Source organism: Panicum virgatum, chromosome 9N (assembly GCF_016808335.1).
Source record: "Panicum virgatum strain AP13 chromosome 9N, P.virgatum_v5, whole genome shotgun sequence".
Lineage (NCBI taxonomy): Eukaryota > Viridiplantae > Streptophyta > Magnoliopsida > Poales > Poaceae > Panicum > Panicum virgatum.
Window position 1 is genome coordinate 27,677,427 of NC_053153.1, and position 15,510 is coordinate 27,692,936.

The 15,510-nt window shown below is 50.1% G+C and overlaps 1 protein-coding gene across 1 annotated transcript; it reads right to left on the reverse strand.

Annotated features, from left to right (window-relative positions):
* Positions 1-13,647: 13,647 nt before the first annotated feature.
* Positions 13,648-14,408, reverse strand: LOC120688918 (predicted GPI-anchored protein 58). Its single transcript, XM_039971266.1, has 2 exons — positions 14,104-14,408; positions 13,648-13,825 (listed from the first exon to the last, which is right to left on the reverse strand). Exons 1-2 carry the CDS (start codon positions 14,406-14,408, stop codon positions 13,648-13,650), a joined length of 483 nt encoding a protein of 160 aa, XP_039827200.1.
* Between the last annotated feature and the right edge of the window lie 1,102 nt (positions 14,409-15,510).

Sequence of the window (15,510 nt, forward strand, 5' to 3'; positions counted from 1 at the left end):
AAAGTTGTCCAGCATCTCAGGCTCCACGGCAGGCAGGACAGTAGGGGCACCCAGCCCAACCCAGGGCGCCACGACAGGGGAAGGTGAACCACGTGACGGCCGAGTCAGCAGCCGAGGCTCCTAACGTGGTTAATGGTACATTCTTGGTCAACTCTTATCCAGCTACGGTGCTTTTCGATACCGGTGCTACTCATTCTTTCATTTCCAAGTCATTTGCCGAGCAGCATCGTATACCAGTTTCGTGTATGAGGACAGCTATGGTAGTTACCTCACCTGGGGGCCAGATACACACATGCTCTATATGCTCCAGAGTTAGTATTGTCATAATGGGGGCAGAATTCTGCACTGGTTTGATCGTCATTGATTCCTCGGGGATAGATGTGATTTTGAGCATGGAGACCCTTACCAAATAGGGAGTCCGTATTGATTGTGCTCAGCGGACAGTTCACTTGTCAGCATCTGATGGCCAAGAGGTGACAGTCAGTGCTACAGAGCCTTCTGGTTTTCATCATCAGATAGAGGCTAGACCCACGGATGGTATTCGCGTGGTGCCTGACTTTCCGGATGTCTTTCCGGAGGACTTGCCAGAAAAAGAAAGAGGAGTTGATGAAGACCTATCCTGATCTCTTTGCTAGCCAGCCCAGAATCTCGGGACGAGATTCTTGTAAGGGGTAGGATTTGTAACACCCTAAATTAAATTTCAGTATTTATTAATAAATTTAATTGGCTTTATTTATTTTTCTAGGATTTAATTTGCTTAGGCTGGCTTTTAATCTAATTTTGTTGCATAACTAATTAAAATTTATTTTAGGACTAACTGTTTGTGCATTCATGCCATTGCATAGTTTTACTTGTTTGAGTGTTGTAGGGTTGGATTCAAATTTGAGTTTGAATTCAAATTAGTTGAGTGTGGTTTGAAAAGAAAAGAAGAAAGAAGAGAGAAAACTAGAAATAGAGAAGGAAAACCCAAACCCAGTCCCAGGAAGCCCGATAGCCAACCCAGCCCAAACCCGTGAGCAGCCCAACCCAGTTTGAGGTCCAGCCCGCGGCACTTCTCCCTTTCCCCACGCTCAGCCCAACCTGGCGGCCCACTCCTCCCCTCCGGGCCCAACAGACCGCACCAGCCCAACCTGCTCCCTTCCCCTGCGCGGCCCGCGAGCAGCCCATCCCCATCCTTCCCTTGGGCCCGCTCTGCAGCCCAGCAGCGCTGCCCCGCGCGCCGCTCCCAGCCGCGTCGCCCTCTTTCCCTCTGCCAAGCCGGGCCCGCGCGTCAGTTCTTTCCTCTTCCTCCGCCTGAAATCTCCGCCCGAGCCTCTGCTTCGCTTCCGTCGTGCACGCTTGCCTGCCAGTGGACCATCCCGCCCAAACCGACCGCCACGAGACCCACCTGCAGCCTCCCTCACCCACTCCTCGCCTGCGCACCCCGGAATCCGAGCGACCCGCGCCGATTTCGGATCAAGGGCAGGGTCATTCCGCGGGCGCAACGACCGTGCCGTGATTCCCGTGACCCAAACGCCGAGATCACCGGCCCCCGCCTTTTAGACCCCGCGCCCTACCCTGCGCCCTACTTCGCCATCCCGCAGCCGCCGTCTTCAACCCCAGCCGCCGCCTCCGCGCCGCTCTGCCTCGGAGCTGCCTCTGCACCGCCGCGGACCGGCCGCTCCACTGCCTCCTAGCCCCGGCCAACCACCGCTTTAGCCCCGCCATGGCCCCAGAAAACTTCCTGAAGCCCCTGCAACGGCCCTAAGCCATTGCCTCGCCGGAATCGTGCCCGAGCTCCAACTCCGGTGAGTTCAGTCCGCGCCGTGATTCCTTGCCGCCGGCAAAGCCCAGGCCGTTCTGACCCCTTGTGTACCCTCACAGGGACTGTGCGCACCTCCTCCGTGAGTCAGCAGGCCCGGCGCACCCCTTCAGCGGCCACCTCCGGGAGCGCCGTTTTGGCTTGCTCCGGCAAACTCGCCGCCGCGGAGCCGCGCTCCGGCGAGTCCCGCCGCCGCCCCACGCGCCCAACTCCCAGGGCCCTCCGATCCGGGACCAGCGGTCACGATTAGATCGTGGCCTGATCCGATCTGATCCGTCAGATCGTGATCCAACGGCCCTTATCTAAAGACACCGGTTCGGCCTGGTAATTTTGTTAAAGAGCCCCTGCCCTTCCTTGAATTCAACCCGCCGTCCTAGTCTGTTCAAAAATATTTCCAGTTAGGTCCGGTTTTTAATGAATAGGACCCTGAGCTTTTCCCTATTAGAACCCGCCGTCCAGACCTGCCATTTTTTACACGTTAGACCCTGGAACTAAGGTTTAATTACGTTTTAACCCTCGGTTTTTGCAGAAAACCCCCTGAAACTTAGTTTTTATCGCAGATAAGCCCCTAGAACTTGTTTTTAGCCTAGATTATGCGTTTTAACTCCGTTTTAAGCGTTCTTTATGTCCACGCGATCGTTGTAACGCGTATAATAGCTTTAGACTAGTTTAGTGTGCTGTTTTAATGTATTGATGTATTGTTTCTTAGTTTTTGTTAGTGTTTGCTTGTATGCTTATTATCGTGCATTGTTTTGGCCATGTGTTCATGAGTAGACGTTGATCCATCTGAGGAGCCCCAGTACCAGTACCCGGAGCAACCGTCTTCCGAGCACTTTGAGCAGCAGCTGGAGCAGTACGAGGAAGGCAAGTGTAACATGAACAACCTATCACTTTTAAATACAATTTCATACTGCATTTAATACTGTATGCCTATAAGGACTGTCCTAGCCACTTTATATCCTTTATATATATCCTTGGGTTGCATTTTGGTTAGTTGTGCTAGGTTGCTGCGCTATAACACACTCTGGTCCTTTTTAATTAATTTGATTAATGGTTTACTTGAACTTAATTCTGAGAGTGGCCCTCTGTGTGGATGAGTGGCTCACGTCTCGTTAAAAGATGGTTTTTGTAGAAACATGGTTTAGGGGGCCAGCACGGTGCTTAGTGCTTGGTTGGCCACTCTCCATAAGGACCGGTTCATAGAGCGACAACCTGGGATAACAGCGCTACCACAAGGCTAGAATGGGATAGACTTGCTTACTAATTAGGTCTTTTGGGTTTGGAGTAACTTACCTGCGGGGCAAGAGTAGCAAGCTTCAATGGTCCCTGCTCCTCCGGCTTGGTCTGTGCTTGGATTGCGCTCCTGTGCTTGTACCCCCGGAGGTGGGCCCCATCGTCGCTGACCTATCTCTCGCGGTTACGCCTTACCAATGAGATTCTTTGTAACGGCCTCATAGTGAGTCGCTAGTCATCTCACCTAAGGAAGTGTGATGAACCTCTAGCGTAGCTCACGACTTGTGGGTAAAGATGTGCAACCTCTGCAGAGTGTAAAACTGGTATACTAGCCGTGCTCACGGTTATGAGCGGCCCAGATCCTCCTTTTGATTAGTGGGGTTGTCTCCTTCCGACGAGGGAGGTGCCTCTCGGGGTTACCTTGGTGGTTTGGTTTCGGTTTGGTTCTCAGTAGTATCATGATTAAATTTGACTAATTACTATGTAACCGGGTTAATGGTAAATCATCAACTTGTAGTAAATAGTTTTAATAAAATTTTGCCAACACTTAAAAGCTAATGCAGTTGAGTCAGCCAACCTTAGAGCCTCATAGTTTGTGTTATACTTGTTGAGTACAAGTTGTGTACTCACTCTTGCCTCTTCTCTACTTTTTCCTCCTGGCTACGCTACCGCTGCTCAGTTCCTGCCGACACGAGGGAGTTCGTCCAGCGCTACCAGGACTACGAGGACTTCTAGGTGTTCGTCTCCCAGTCGACGTCCCTGTGGCGCCCTGCTTCAGCTTTGGAGAGCTTTATTCGTATTTGTACTTCGCTTCCGCTGTATCAGACATTCTCGTCATTATTGTAATAAATAACATTTGTATTCGCTTTATTATATCTTTTTACGTGATATGTGCTATGATATACTGTTCATTCTGTTGTATATACGTGTGACTTGATCCTGGCACGTGTATGATTGCTCGGTTTATGTTCTTTTATAAACCGGGTGTTACAGCGTGCGTGCTCTTTTCTCCATCTGTTTTGTCCCACTGGGTTTTTGGATGGAGTTTAGCGAGGCGTACGAGCGGGCGGTCATGAGGACAGTCCTTGTGGCCAAAGTCATAGATAGATCTGGGCCACTTCCCATGTATTCAGCTACTATGTTTTGTCGTACCGATCAAAACAAAGTAGCTGAGGGGCTACTGTTGGGGAAATAGCCCAGCCCATGATGTTGATGGGCCTCATGTGGTGGCCCAAGGACCTATTTGTAAATATTATACCCACCAGGGGGCCGGGGCTGAATTGCCGCCCCCACCCCTCCTATATATAGCTTTCCCAAGGGGTCAAAGAGGGACTCTCTCTCTCCCTCTAGATGAGCAATCTCTCTCTTGAGTGGTTCTAGCTTTGGGTATCTTTGGTGCCTTCTTGTTCACTCTGCTGCTTGGCGGAGTCTCCTACCCAACAATGACCTTGGCTTTCTACCCGCCCTGCTGGCTTTGATCTTCGAGTGTATTGTATGTGACCTTGCGACATTCGGTCATCCTGCATGCTCTTCCGACTCTGCCCTGCTGGCTTTGACCTTCGGGCTATTTGGCATAGGCTGAAAAGTTTACCCTGCAATGTTTTTGCTTGCGCAAGGCAGCTGTGTTTCTACACGCCTAAGCGATCAACGCGACTTCATGAGCGACAATATTCTTCACATAATGTCTAACGACTTCAACACGATAAGCTGGAACGTCCACGGTCTCAATTCGCCGGCCTGTTGTCTGGCAGTCCATGAAACCTTAAATCATCAACTTGCCACATTGCCTGCTTACAAGCAACTAAGCTACAGAACATCAACAATGATCTGGCATGCTTCCTGGGAGGATACCATCTCAACAACTTCGTCCACAAACCCGCGCACGGAACGAGAGGCGGTATTATTATTCTCTGGAATGAGAACACGACCCTAGTAAATGACGTGCACATTGGAAATCTCACTAAGCGCGACAGTCATAATAAGAAGCTCCGGAACGACCTTCTTGCTAACTACGGTCTATGGCCCTTCCTGAAGACAGCAAAACACTGCGCTCCTACAACACTAGCGGGCCCTTAAGCCACCGTCTGACACCAAATGACTTCTACTAGGTGACTTCAACTTGATCTACAGAGCAAGAGACAAAAATAACAGAAACTTAGACCTACAACTCATGAGATGTTTCCGAGCGCTAAATTTCAGTGATTTAAAAGAGATCCATCTGCAAAATTCGAAATTTACTTGGAGCAATGAGAGGCGACGCCTTACGTTGGTACGGCTTGACTATTTCTCTATCAATGAGGGTTGGGACTTGGCTTTCCCCGATCATACCCTGCAAGCACTATCATCTATGCATAGCGACCACTGCCCGCTCCCCTTGGCTCTGCAATCTGGGCCGCGTCGGCCGAATCCTTTCAAGTTTGAAAACTTCTGGACAAAGCTTCCACAGTTCATGCAAATGGTGCAAGCGGCTTGGAATGATCCCACTTCCAACACAAAACCTTTCCACCGGCTTAGGCATAAACTTTATGCGACGACAAAGACGCTTAGATCCTGGAGGTCCTCGATAATATCAAACGCAAGACTTAAACTCCTTATGGCCCAGCAAGTTATTTTGCAATTCGACATTGCCCAGGAGAGCAGAGAACTAACCAAATCCGAGTTGCGAATTAGAACAAAGCTTAAAAAGAGGGTGCCAGGTTGGGTAGTAATCGAAAGAGCACATAAGCAACAATGCGCAAGAGCCACAAATCTAAATGAAGGAGATGCGAACACTAGATACTTCCACCTCCGGGCAAACGACAGACGTCGAAAAAACTTCATCCACGCCTACGCATCGGCCATGGCTGGGTAGTTTCCCACCAAGAAAAGTAAATAATTCATGCGCACTTTTCCGCTGTGATGGCATCTCCGCCCAACCGCTCTAAAGACATTAACTAGGATAGGTTGGATTTTCCTTCTCTGAACCATGAGTCGCTAGATGCCCCTTCACCGAATCTGAAATCCTTGGCGCCATCCGCCAGCTACCTAGTGATAAATCCCCAGGGCCTGATGGCTTCACTGGGCTGTTCTTCAAAAAATTCTAGCCGATCATCAAGCGGGATGTTGTGGCTGCTGTTAATGCTCTCTACAACAACCGTTGCTCTGACCTCAATCTCCTTAATAAGGCGACAATTGTCCTGATCCCAAAAAAGGAAGGCACAGACACAATCTAGGACTATCGGCCAATTAGGCTTATACATACTTTTGTGAAGATAATCACCAAGATTCTGGCGCTGCGTTTGGCGCCCTTCATGAATGCTCTGACCTTGCAGTGCCAAAGTGCCTTTACTAAGGGACGTAATATCCAGAACAATTTTATGGTTGTCCGTAACTTGACATGGCGCTGGCACAGAAACAGATCACCAGCCCTTCTCATGAAACTTGATATATTCCAAGCCTTCGACTTGGTAAGGTGGGACTATCTATTTACGCTCCTACAGAAGAGAGGATTCCCCTCGCGTTGGACGAACTAGTTTGCGTCCATCCTTACCACATCGATGTCTAGGGTGTTACTCAATGGCATACCTCTTGACCCAATCACACACGGCTGTAGATTACGACAAGGAGACCCGCTATCACCACTACTCTTCGTGCTCGCAATCGACCCGCTTCCGAGACTCCTCTTAGCAGCGACAGACATGGGCCTGCTCAACAAAGTTTGAGGTCGTGCGGCAAGATTCCGAGCGTCCCTCTTAGCTAAATTCGAGGTCGTGCTCAGCAAAGTTCGAGGTCGTGCGGCAAGATATTGGCTAGGGTTAGCTAAATTCAGTTCGGGGTTATTTGGCCTCAATGACTGGGCTTTATTGATGTGCTCTCATATATTTCGGGTATTCGGGTAATTCGGGTACCGTGGATGTATACCCGAATTACCTGAAATAAATTCGGGTTTCTCAAAGTCTTACTCGAAATAGGGATCGGGTAATTCGGGTTTGGGTTTGGGTTCGGGTATTTCGGGTTCGGGGTTTGGGTTCTAGAAATTGTGCCCACCCCTATCCCTCTTTGCGGATGACGCTACAATATTCATCAAGCCAGACAAAGACGACATAAACAACTTGACACAACTACTTGGCAACTTTGGTGAGGCATCGAGCCTTAACACCAACATGGCCAAAATGAGCGTCACTCCAATCTCCTGCGAGGACGTTGATCTTCAAACACTCCTTGCTGGACTGACAGTCAAAAGAAGCACCTTCTCGATCAAGTACCTCGGCCGACCTCTGTTACCTAGAAGACTGTGCAGAGTGGACTTTCAGCCTCTCATTTATAATGCGGCAAGCAAACTTCCAGCCTGGCACGGCAAAAACTTTATGCAAGCAAGATGTGTCACCCTCACCAAATCCGTCCTATTAGCCCAACCTGTCTACTTGCTCACGGAAATCAAACCACACAAGGAGGTCCTCGACGAGATCGATAAAATCCGCAAATGCTTTCTTTGGGTGGGCGACCAGGAGCTCACAAGAGGGAAGTGCAAAGTAAACTGGACACATTCTTGTCTCCCCAAGGAAGTTGGGGGCATCAGACTCCTAAACCTGGGCAGCTTCTTGAGGGCATTGCGGCTTCGCTGGCTTTGGCATGAGTAGGTTTCACCAGACAAGGCATGGGTTGGTTCCGAGACCTCGTGCGATGACTCGGACCGCCTTCTTTTCGTGGCCTGCACAACAATAACCCTTGGCGATGGAAAAAAATGCAAAATTTTGGCAGTCTGGTTGGCTACATGGGCATCAGCCTAAAGACATCGCGCCAAACTTATACAAATTATCCAACAAGAAGCAGTGGATGGTTGCGGACGCCCTAGAAAGTAATAACTGGGTATGGGAGGTGAGATGCACCCCTGCCATAAGCATAACACACCTCTTGGAGTTCGTACAACTATGGGAGCTTGTGCAGGCAGCGGTTCTGCACAATGACCGGTCGGATACCACTAATTGGAAGTTGTCAACATCTGGCGAATACTTGTCTCGATCGTCTTACAAAGCGCGATTCCTTGGGACTACTGCCGCGCCCGTTCTTTCAAACATTTGGAGGACATGGGCACCACCGGAATGAAAAATTTCCGCATGGCTTATTCTTCAAAATAGAGCCTAGTCCTCTAACAGGCTGGCCAGACGTGTGTTGACGGTCTATTTTGACCCATTTTAACCATCAACTATCGCGCAAAATAATAGCATCAGAGGGAATAAATGTTAGGATATGATGATTTATTGATAAATTCCACAGATGCTTGTCTAGAAATGTGTGCAGGTAAATTTGGGCAAACAATGCTGGAAACTAGCAAGAATGATCCAAGGTAAAAATGCTCGACCAAGCCCAAGGATCAAAAGAGCCTACTTGACATCCACACACGAGAGGAGACAAATCCATAAGCAAGGTGACAAGTCATCAATCAACAGAAATACCTACTCGACTAATCAGGCATGGTTACAAGGATCACGGGCCCACCAGAGGACCTAAATCGACATAAGGACAGCCGAGGCATGCATAACCAACCTTTGGGCCCATCTACAAGTCTCCCAGAGAAAAACGGAGGCGAACAGGGACATGTGGCGGTTGGCCGAGCACCATGCTCGACCGACCATGACGTGGCACCATGCTTCGGCTGGCAGCTTCCTTGATGCTTCCTTAAGGCGGTTCCAAGTGCCTCCCTGCTGATTCACCGCGTGAAGGCCCCCTTGTTCACCCCTATAAATATGAGGGGAGGGGGTAAGAATTGCACTATCTTCTCACTTTTAGAGTTTAGAGTCCCCTTGTAAGAGTTTGGGGTAGAGGTACGCAGGAGGGGTGCCGGAATGACGATGCTCTTCTCCATCTAGTACCTCTACGAGAGTGAGGGGGAGTCAGGGTCGGTGTCGGTTGGCCCCTGGCGCTCTTCTCTAGCTTGTACCTTGACGGATGCTTATCAATCATAGTAAGTATTCGTGACCTTCTCTATGCTTTATTTTCTAAGTTATTTAGACCCTCGGGTAAGAAGTGCTAAGGAGTGGTACTAGTAGTACTAGGCTGTAGTGCTAAGGAGTAGTACTAAGAATTAGTGTCGAAACTACTAGTTGTTTATGGGATCAATAGTCCACAAGTTTAGTGGGTGCCTCTAGAGTAGGACTCTAGATAGAAAAGGATGTTCCTGATCGACTCTAGAGATAGTAGAGGACAGTGTAGACGTGGTGTCTAGACTAGATTCTACCTGTTGATTGTAGCACCTCCCATGTTTTGTAGAGGTAGCCTGCAGGTGATGACAACCCTATTTAGTGCCATCGTAACCCTCCATGTTTGGTTGTGTGACAGAAGCTCCACGTTTGGTCTAACTTCTGGCCTTATGACATGGTCTTGTTGGTGTATGCCCCGTAAGGGGTGATGAAGGCCGTCTTGATTTGGTCTTCTTCTTTCAAGGCAATCTGATGATACCCTAAGTAGCAGTCGAGGAAGGATAACATGACACATCCTGCTGTAGAGTCGATTACTTGATTGATATGTGGTAGCCCGAAAGGATCCTTTGGGCAATGCTTGTTTAGATCGGTATAGTCGACACACATCCTCCACTCGTTGTTGTTTTTCTTCTGGACGAGTACAGGGTTTGCTAACCATTCAGGATGGTAGACTTCCTTGATAAACCCTGCTGCGAGTAGTTTCGCCAGCTCTTTCTTGATGACTTCTCGCTTGTCCGGTGAGAAACACCGCAACCGTTGCTTTTTTTGGTGTAGCTTTAGGGTCGACCTTCAAGGCATGCTCGATCAACTCCTTGGGCAGCCCTGGCATATCCGCTGGTTTCCACGCGAATACATCTTGGTTGGCCCTAAGAAAATTGACGAGCTCGAGTTCCTATTTGTCGCCCAGTCCTGCTCCGATGATGGCTATTTTGGAGTCGTCTCCCTCTTGTAGTTGGATAGTCTTGGTGCCCACATCACTAGTTGGTTTAACCGATGATTGGCTTGTCTTCTTGGAAGGCATCGACTCCTTGAGTGAGAGTTCCCTAGCAGCAGCAAGTATTTCGCTGACAGAGCTACGGACCCGGATTGTGGCCGCATGATCTATTGCTTCCTTGTCGCATTCGAAGGACTTGAGGAGGTCTCCACGTAATGAAAGTACTCCTGTGTTGCCAGGCATCTTGAGGAGCAGGTACACGTAATGTGGTACCACCATGAATTTGGCTAGTGCTGGTCTTCCCAAGATGGCATGGTAGGAAGATTCGAAGTCGACTACTTTGAATTTGATGTACTCTGTCCGTAAGTTCTGTTCTGTACCAAATGTGACTGGGAGAGTAACCGAGCCAATTGGTGTAGAGGAATTCTCGAGGACGATGCCGTAGAATGGAGCCTTGCTTGGAGTGAGCAGACTCATGTAGTTGAGGCCCATCTTTGCCAATGTGCTTGCGAAGATCAAGTTGAGCCCACTTCTGCCGTCGATAAGCACTCGAGTAAGCTTAGAGCCTTGGACGACTGGATCGAGTACTAGAGGGAACTTTCCAGGTTTAGAGAATCTGGTCCATATCTTCCCTGGAGAAGGTAATGGGGACCTCACTGTATTTCAGTGGCCTCTGAATTGTTGGCTCGACTGAGAGGATCTCTCTGAGTAGGAGCTTCTGGGCTCGCTTGGGGAAGCTGGGATCTCCTCCAAATATGACGTTGATGATATTTTGTTACTGTTGGAAGCCGTCATGGTCTTTCTTGTCGTCTTCGTCATCTTTGTCCTATTTTTTCTTAGGACCGTCTGCAGGTGCTGATTGGAAGGATTTGCGCAGGATCGTGCACTCCCACATCGAGTGGTTGCTCTTGTGGTGGATTGGACATCTCTTGTTGTGAAGAATCTTGTCGAACTGGTCCTGTGGTTTATCACCCTTCTTGCCATGCGGGGTGCGATCCATAGTGCCGACAATGTCGTTAGGCTTGCGCTTGCGCGCGGGATCCCACTGGCTGCTAGGCCCTCCATGGTCGTTGTGGCGCTTCCCGTTGTTGTCGTTGTTTCGGCGTGGGAAGCGACTGCGTTCTTGCTCTTCTTCATCTGCCCAGCGCTGCATCATGTCTCGTAGCTCCACTACCGTTTTGGGGCGATTACGCCCGAAGTCGCGGTACAGAGACTGGACGGTGATGCCGCTTTGGAAGTAGTCGATGATGTCATCGTCCACGATGTTGGGGATGGTAGCTCTTGTGTCGAAGAAGCGCTTGATGTAGGATCTGATTGACTCGCCTTGCTCCTGCTTGCACATGGACAGGGCATGACGGGTGGCTACTCGAAGTAGCGACCCATGGAAGTTGTCGACGAAAGCCTTCTTGAGGTCCTCCCACGAGTGTATGGACTCGCATGTGTAACACCCGGTTTATAAAAGAACATAAACCGAGCAATCATATACGTGCCAGGATCAAGTCACACGTATATACAACAGAATGAACAGTATATCATAGCACATATCACGTAAAAAGATATATTAAAGCGAATACGAATGTTATTTATTACAATAATGACAAAAATGTCTGATACAGCGGAAACGAAGTACAAAATACGAATAAAGCTCTCCGAAGCTGAAGCAGGGCGCCACAGGGACGTCGACTGGGAGACGAACACCTAGAAGTCCTCGTAGTCCTGGTAGCGCTGGACGAACTCCCTCGTGTCGGCAGGAACTGAGCAGCAGTAGCGTAGCCAAGAGGAAAAAGTAGAGAAGAAGCAAGGGTGAGTACACAACTTGTACTCAACAAGTATAACACAAACTATGAGGCTCTAGGCTGGCTGACTCAACTGCATTAGCTTTTAAGTGTTGGCAAAATTTTATTAAAACTATTTACTACGAGTTGATGAATTACCATTAACCCAGTTACATAGTAATTAATCAAGTTTAATCATATCACTAATGAGAAACCAAACCAAAACCAAGCCACCAAGGTAAACCCCGAGAAGCACCTCCCTCGTCGGAAGGAGATAACTTCACTAATCAAAAGGAGGATCTGGGCCGCTCATAACCGTGAGCACGGCTAGTATACCAGTTTTACACTCTGCAGAGGTTGCACATCTTTACCCACAAGTCGTGAGCTACGCCAGTTGTTCATCACACTTCCTTAGGTGAGATGACCAGCGACTCACTACGAGGCCTTTACAAAGAAACTCGTTGGTAGGGAGTAACCGCGAGGGTGGATCAGCGACTATGGAGCAGGTCTAGTGGGCGTCAAGACACGTAGCACAGACGAGGCCACTCAGCACGAGGGCCATAGAAGCTTACCGCCCCTGCCCCGCAGGTAAGTTACTCCAAACCAAAAAGATCTAATTATTACGCCAAGTCTATCCCATTCTAGCCTTGTGGTAGCGCTGTTGTCCCAGGTTGTCACTCTATGAACCGGTCCTTATGGAGAGTGGCCAACCAAGCACTAAGCACTGTGCTGGCCCCCTAAACCATGTTTCTACAAAAACCATATTTTAACGAGACGTGAGTCACTCAAGCACGAAGCACAGAGGACCACTCTCAGAATTAAGTTCAAGTAAACCATTAATCGAATTAATTAAAAAGGACCAAAGTGTGTTATAGCGCAGCAACCTAGCACAACTAACCAAAATGCAACCCAAAGGCATATATAAAGGATATAAAGTGGCTAGGAAGTCCTTATAGGCATACAGTATTAAAATGCAGTATGAAATGATATTTAAAGTGATAGGTTGTTCATGTTATACTTGCCTTCCTCGTACTGCTCTGGCTGCTGCTCAAACTGATCCGAAGACGGCTGCTCCGGGTACTGGTACTGGGGCTCCTCAGATGGATCAACGTCTACTCACGAACACATGGCCAAAACAATGCACAATAATAAGCATACGAGCAAACTCTAACAAAAACTAAAGAACAGTACATCAATACATGAAAACAGCACACTAAACTAGTTTAAAACTATTCTACGCGTCACAACGATCGCGTGGACATAAAGAACGCTAAAAACGGAGCTAAAACGCGTATTCTAGGCCAAAAACAAGGTTCAGGGGCTTATTTGCAATAAAAACAGGGTTCCAGGGACTTTTCTGCTAAAACCGAGGGCTAAAACGTAAATAAACGTTAACTCCAGGGTCTAACTCATAAAAGAACCAGGGCTGGACGGCGGGTTTAAATCTGGTAAAACTCAGGGGGCTACGCGTTAAAATCAGGACCTCTGCGTAAATATTTTTGAACAAGTTCGGACTGCGGGTTGATTTCAACAGAACCGGGGGTCTCTTTAACAAAAGTACCGGCCGAACCGGTACGCGCGGTTTCTGGCCGCTGGATCTAGATCTGAGGGTCTAGATCTAATGGATCCCAGACCTAATCTGGCGCGTTGATCCAAGATCCGGCGGTCCGGGGCAAAGGGGCGCGGGGTGGCGGCGGAACGTCGCCGGAGAAACCTTCCCCGCGGCGGCGCCTCGCCGGAGAGGCCCGAAATCGGCCATCCTGGGGTCGAATCGACGGTTTATTGGGTCGGGAGGACTCCACGCCACATGCGTGATGCACTGGGAGGTTTTCCGGGGCTCAGGGAGGCTCGGCTGGGGCTCGCCATGGCGCGGGGCGGAGCTGAGTGGTGGTGCTCGCTGGCGCAGGGCGATTCGGGGTCTCTCGGGGCTACAACTACCAAATTCTAGCGCCAAAAGGAGCGGGAGGAGTTGCGGGTGCTCACCAGGCTCGGAAATGAAGGAAAGGGCCGGGCGAAGTCGATGGCGAGGCTGACCGGCGGCGGAGCGGGGACGGTGATCGCGGGCGGGGTTCGGCGGCCGTCCTCCGGGCGCCTGGACTCCGCGGGTCGGCTCGTGGGGCACCTGCGGTGGTGTCACGAGGTCAGGATGGGCTGAAAGCCACCGGCGGCGATGGAAATGCCTCGGCGGAGCTGCTTACCGGCGGTGGGCGCTCTGCTCTGGCAAGGCGGCGGCGCTAGGGTTTGCGGCGCTGCGGATTGGGGGTGGATGGGTGCAGGGGAAGGCTCGGGCCCCTATTTGTAAGGCGGCGGCCAACTTGGGCGTGCGTGCCCGGGATGGAACCTCGCCGAGATTTGCGGGCGGGGATCTCGGCCGGGCCTTGCGGGAGGAGGAGGACAGACCTGGCGAGCGGGCCCGGGCTGGCAGCGAGTGGGTGGAGCTGGTGTGTGGGGCCGGGCTGCAGCGGGAAGACGCGGGCGCTGGCGGAGCGGGCGAGTAACGCCGACAGGTGGGCCAGGGGCGTCGGCGGGAGCGGCCACGAGCGCGTGGGAGAAGCTGGGCGCTGGGCTGCTGCGAGCGGGGCCCGGTGGCAGGGGCGGGGCGCGTGCTCCGCGGGCTGCTGCGCGAGCGGGAGCGCGGGGCGGGCCGGGCCGCGTGACGCGGGGCAGGCCGGGAAGCGGGCTGGCCGGGGGATTGGGCCGCGCATGGGGTTTGCTGGGCCGAGCGGGGAAGAGAGAGCTGGGCCGCGCTGGCTGGGCTGCGGCGGTTGAGGTTTGGGCCGGGTTTCAAGCTGGGTTGGGTTTTTCTAGTTTTGGGTTTTCTCTTCCTTTCTATTTCGAAACTTTTCTTCTCCAAATTCAAACAAGGTTTGAATTCAAATACAAATTTGAATTCAACCACACTCAAATAAAAGCATGCACCAGCATGAATGCAACAACAAAGTTTTAACCTTAGACAAAATTTTAATAACTTAATGGAACAAAATTAGATTAAAAATGCCAACTAAACACAATAAACCTTAGAAATTTAAATAAAGCCAATTAAATTTATTAATAAATGCTGAAATTTAAATTAGGGTGTTACATACCCTACCCCCTTAAAGAAATCTCGTCCTCGAGATTTAGCTGGGCTGGCTAGCAAAGAGATCTGGATATGTCTTTCTCAACTCATCTTCTCGCTCCCAAGTTGCCTCAGCTTCACTGTGATGGCTCCACTAAACTCTGCACATCTTGATGCGCTTGTTCCGAGTAACCCTCTCTGATGTCTCCAGAATCTTCACCGGATGCTCAGTATATGTCAGATCTTCCTGGACATCTACTCCATCCAGGGGTGCCTGCTCCTCGGGTACTCGCAGACACCTCTTCAGCTGAGATATATGGAAGACATCATGAACTCCCGAGAGGCTGAGAGGTAACTCCAGGCGATAAGCAACTTCGCCTTTCCGCTCTAGCACCTTGAATGGCCCCACATAATGAGGTGCTAACTTCCCCTTGACATTGAATCTGCGGATCCCTCTCATCGGAGACACCTTCAGATACACATAATCACCGACACTGAAGGTCAGATCTCTCCATTTGCCATCAGCATAGCTCTTCTGTCTGCTCTGTGCAATCCTCAGATTTTCTCGCACAGCCTGAACCATCTGCTCTGCATCATCTATGATCTCAGGGCCAAAGAGCTGCTTTTCACCAATCTGATCCCAATAGAGAGGAGTCCTGCATTTTCTGCCATACAATGCCTCAAAGGGGGACTTCTTCAGACTAGCCTGGTAACTGTTGTTGTATGAAAACTCAGCATACGACAGGCAC

Bases quoted from the DNA above. Each gene is read 5' to 3' on its own strand.
- LOC120688918 (XM_039971266.1), bottom strand. From the start codon at position 14,408: ATGCGCGGCCCAATCCCCCGGCCAGCCCGCTTCCCGGCCTGCCCCGCG. The intron at 13,826-14,103 runs GTCTGTCCTCCT...ACACCACCGCAG, and splicing joins AGCCCGGGCCCGCTCGCCAG to GTGCCCCACGAGCCGACCCG.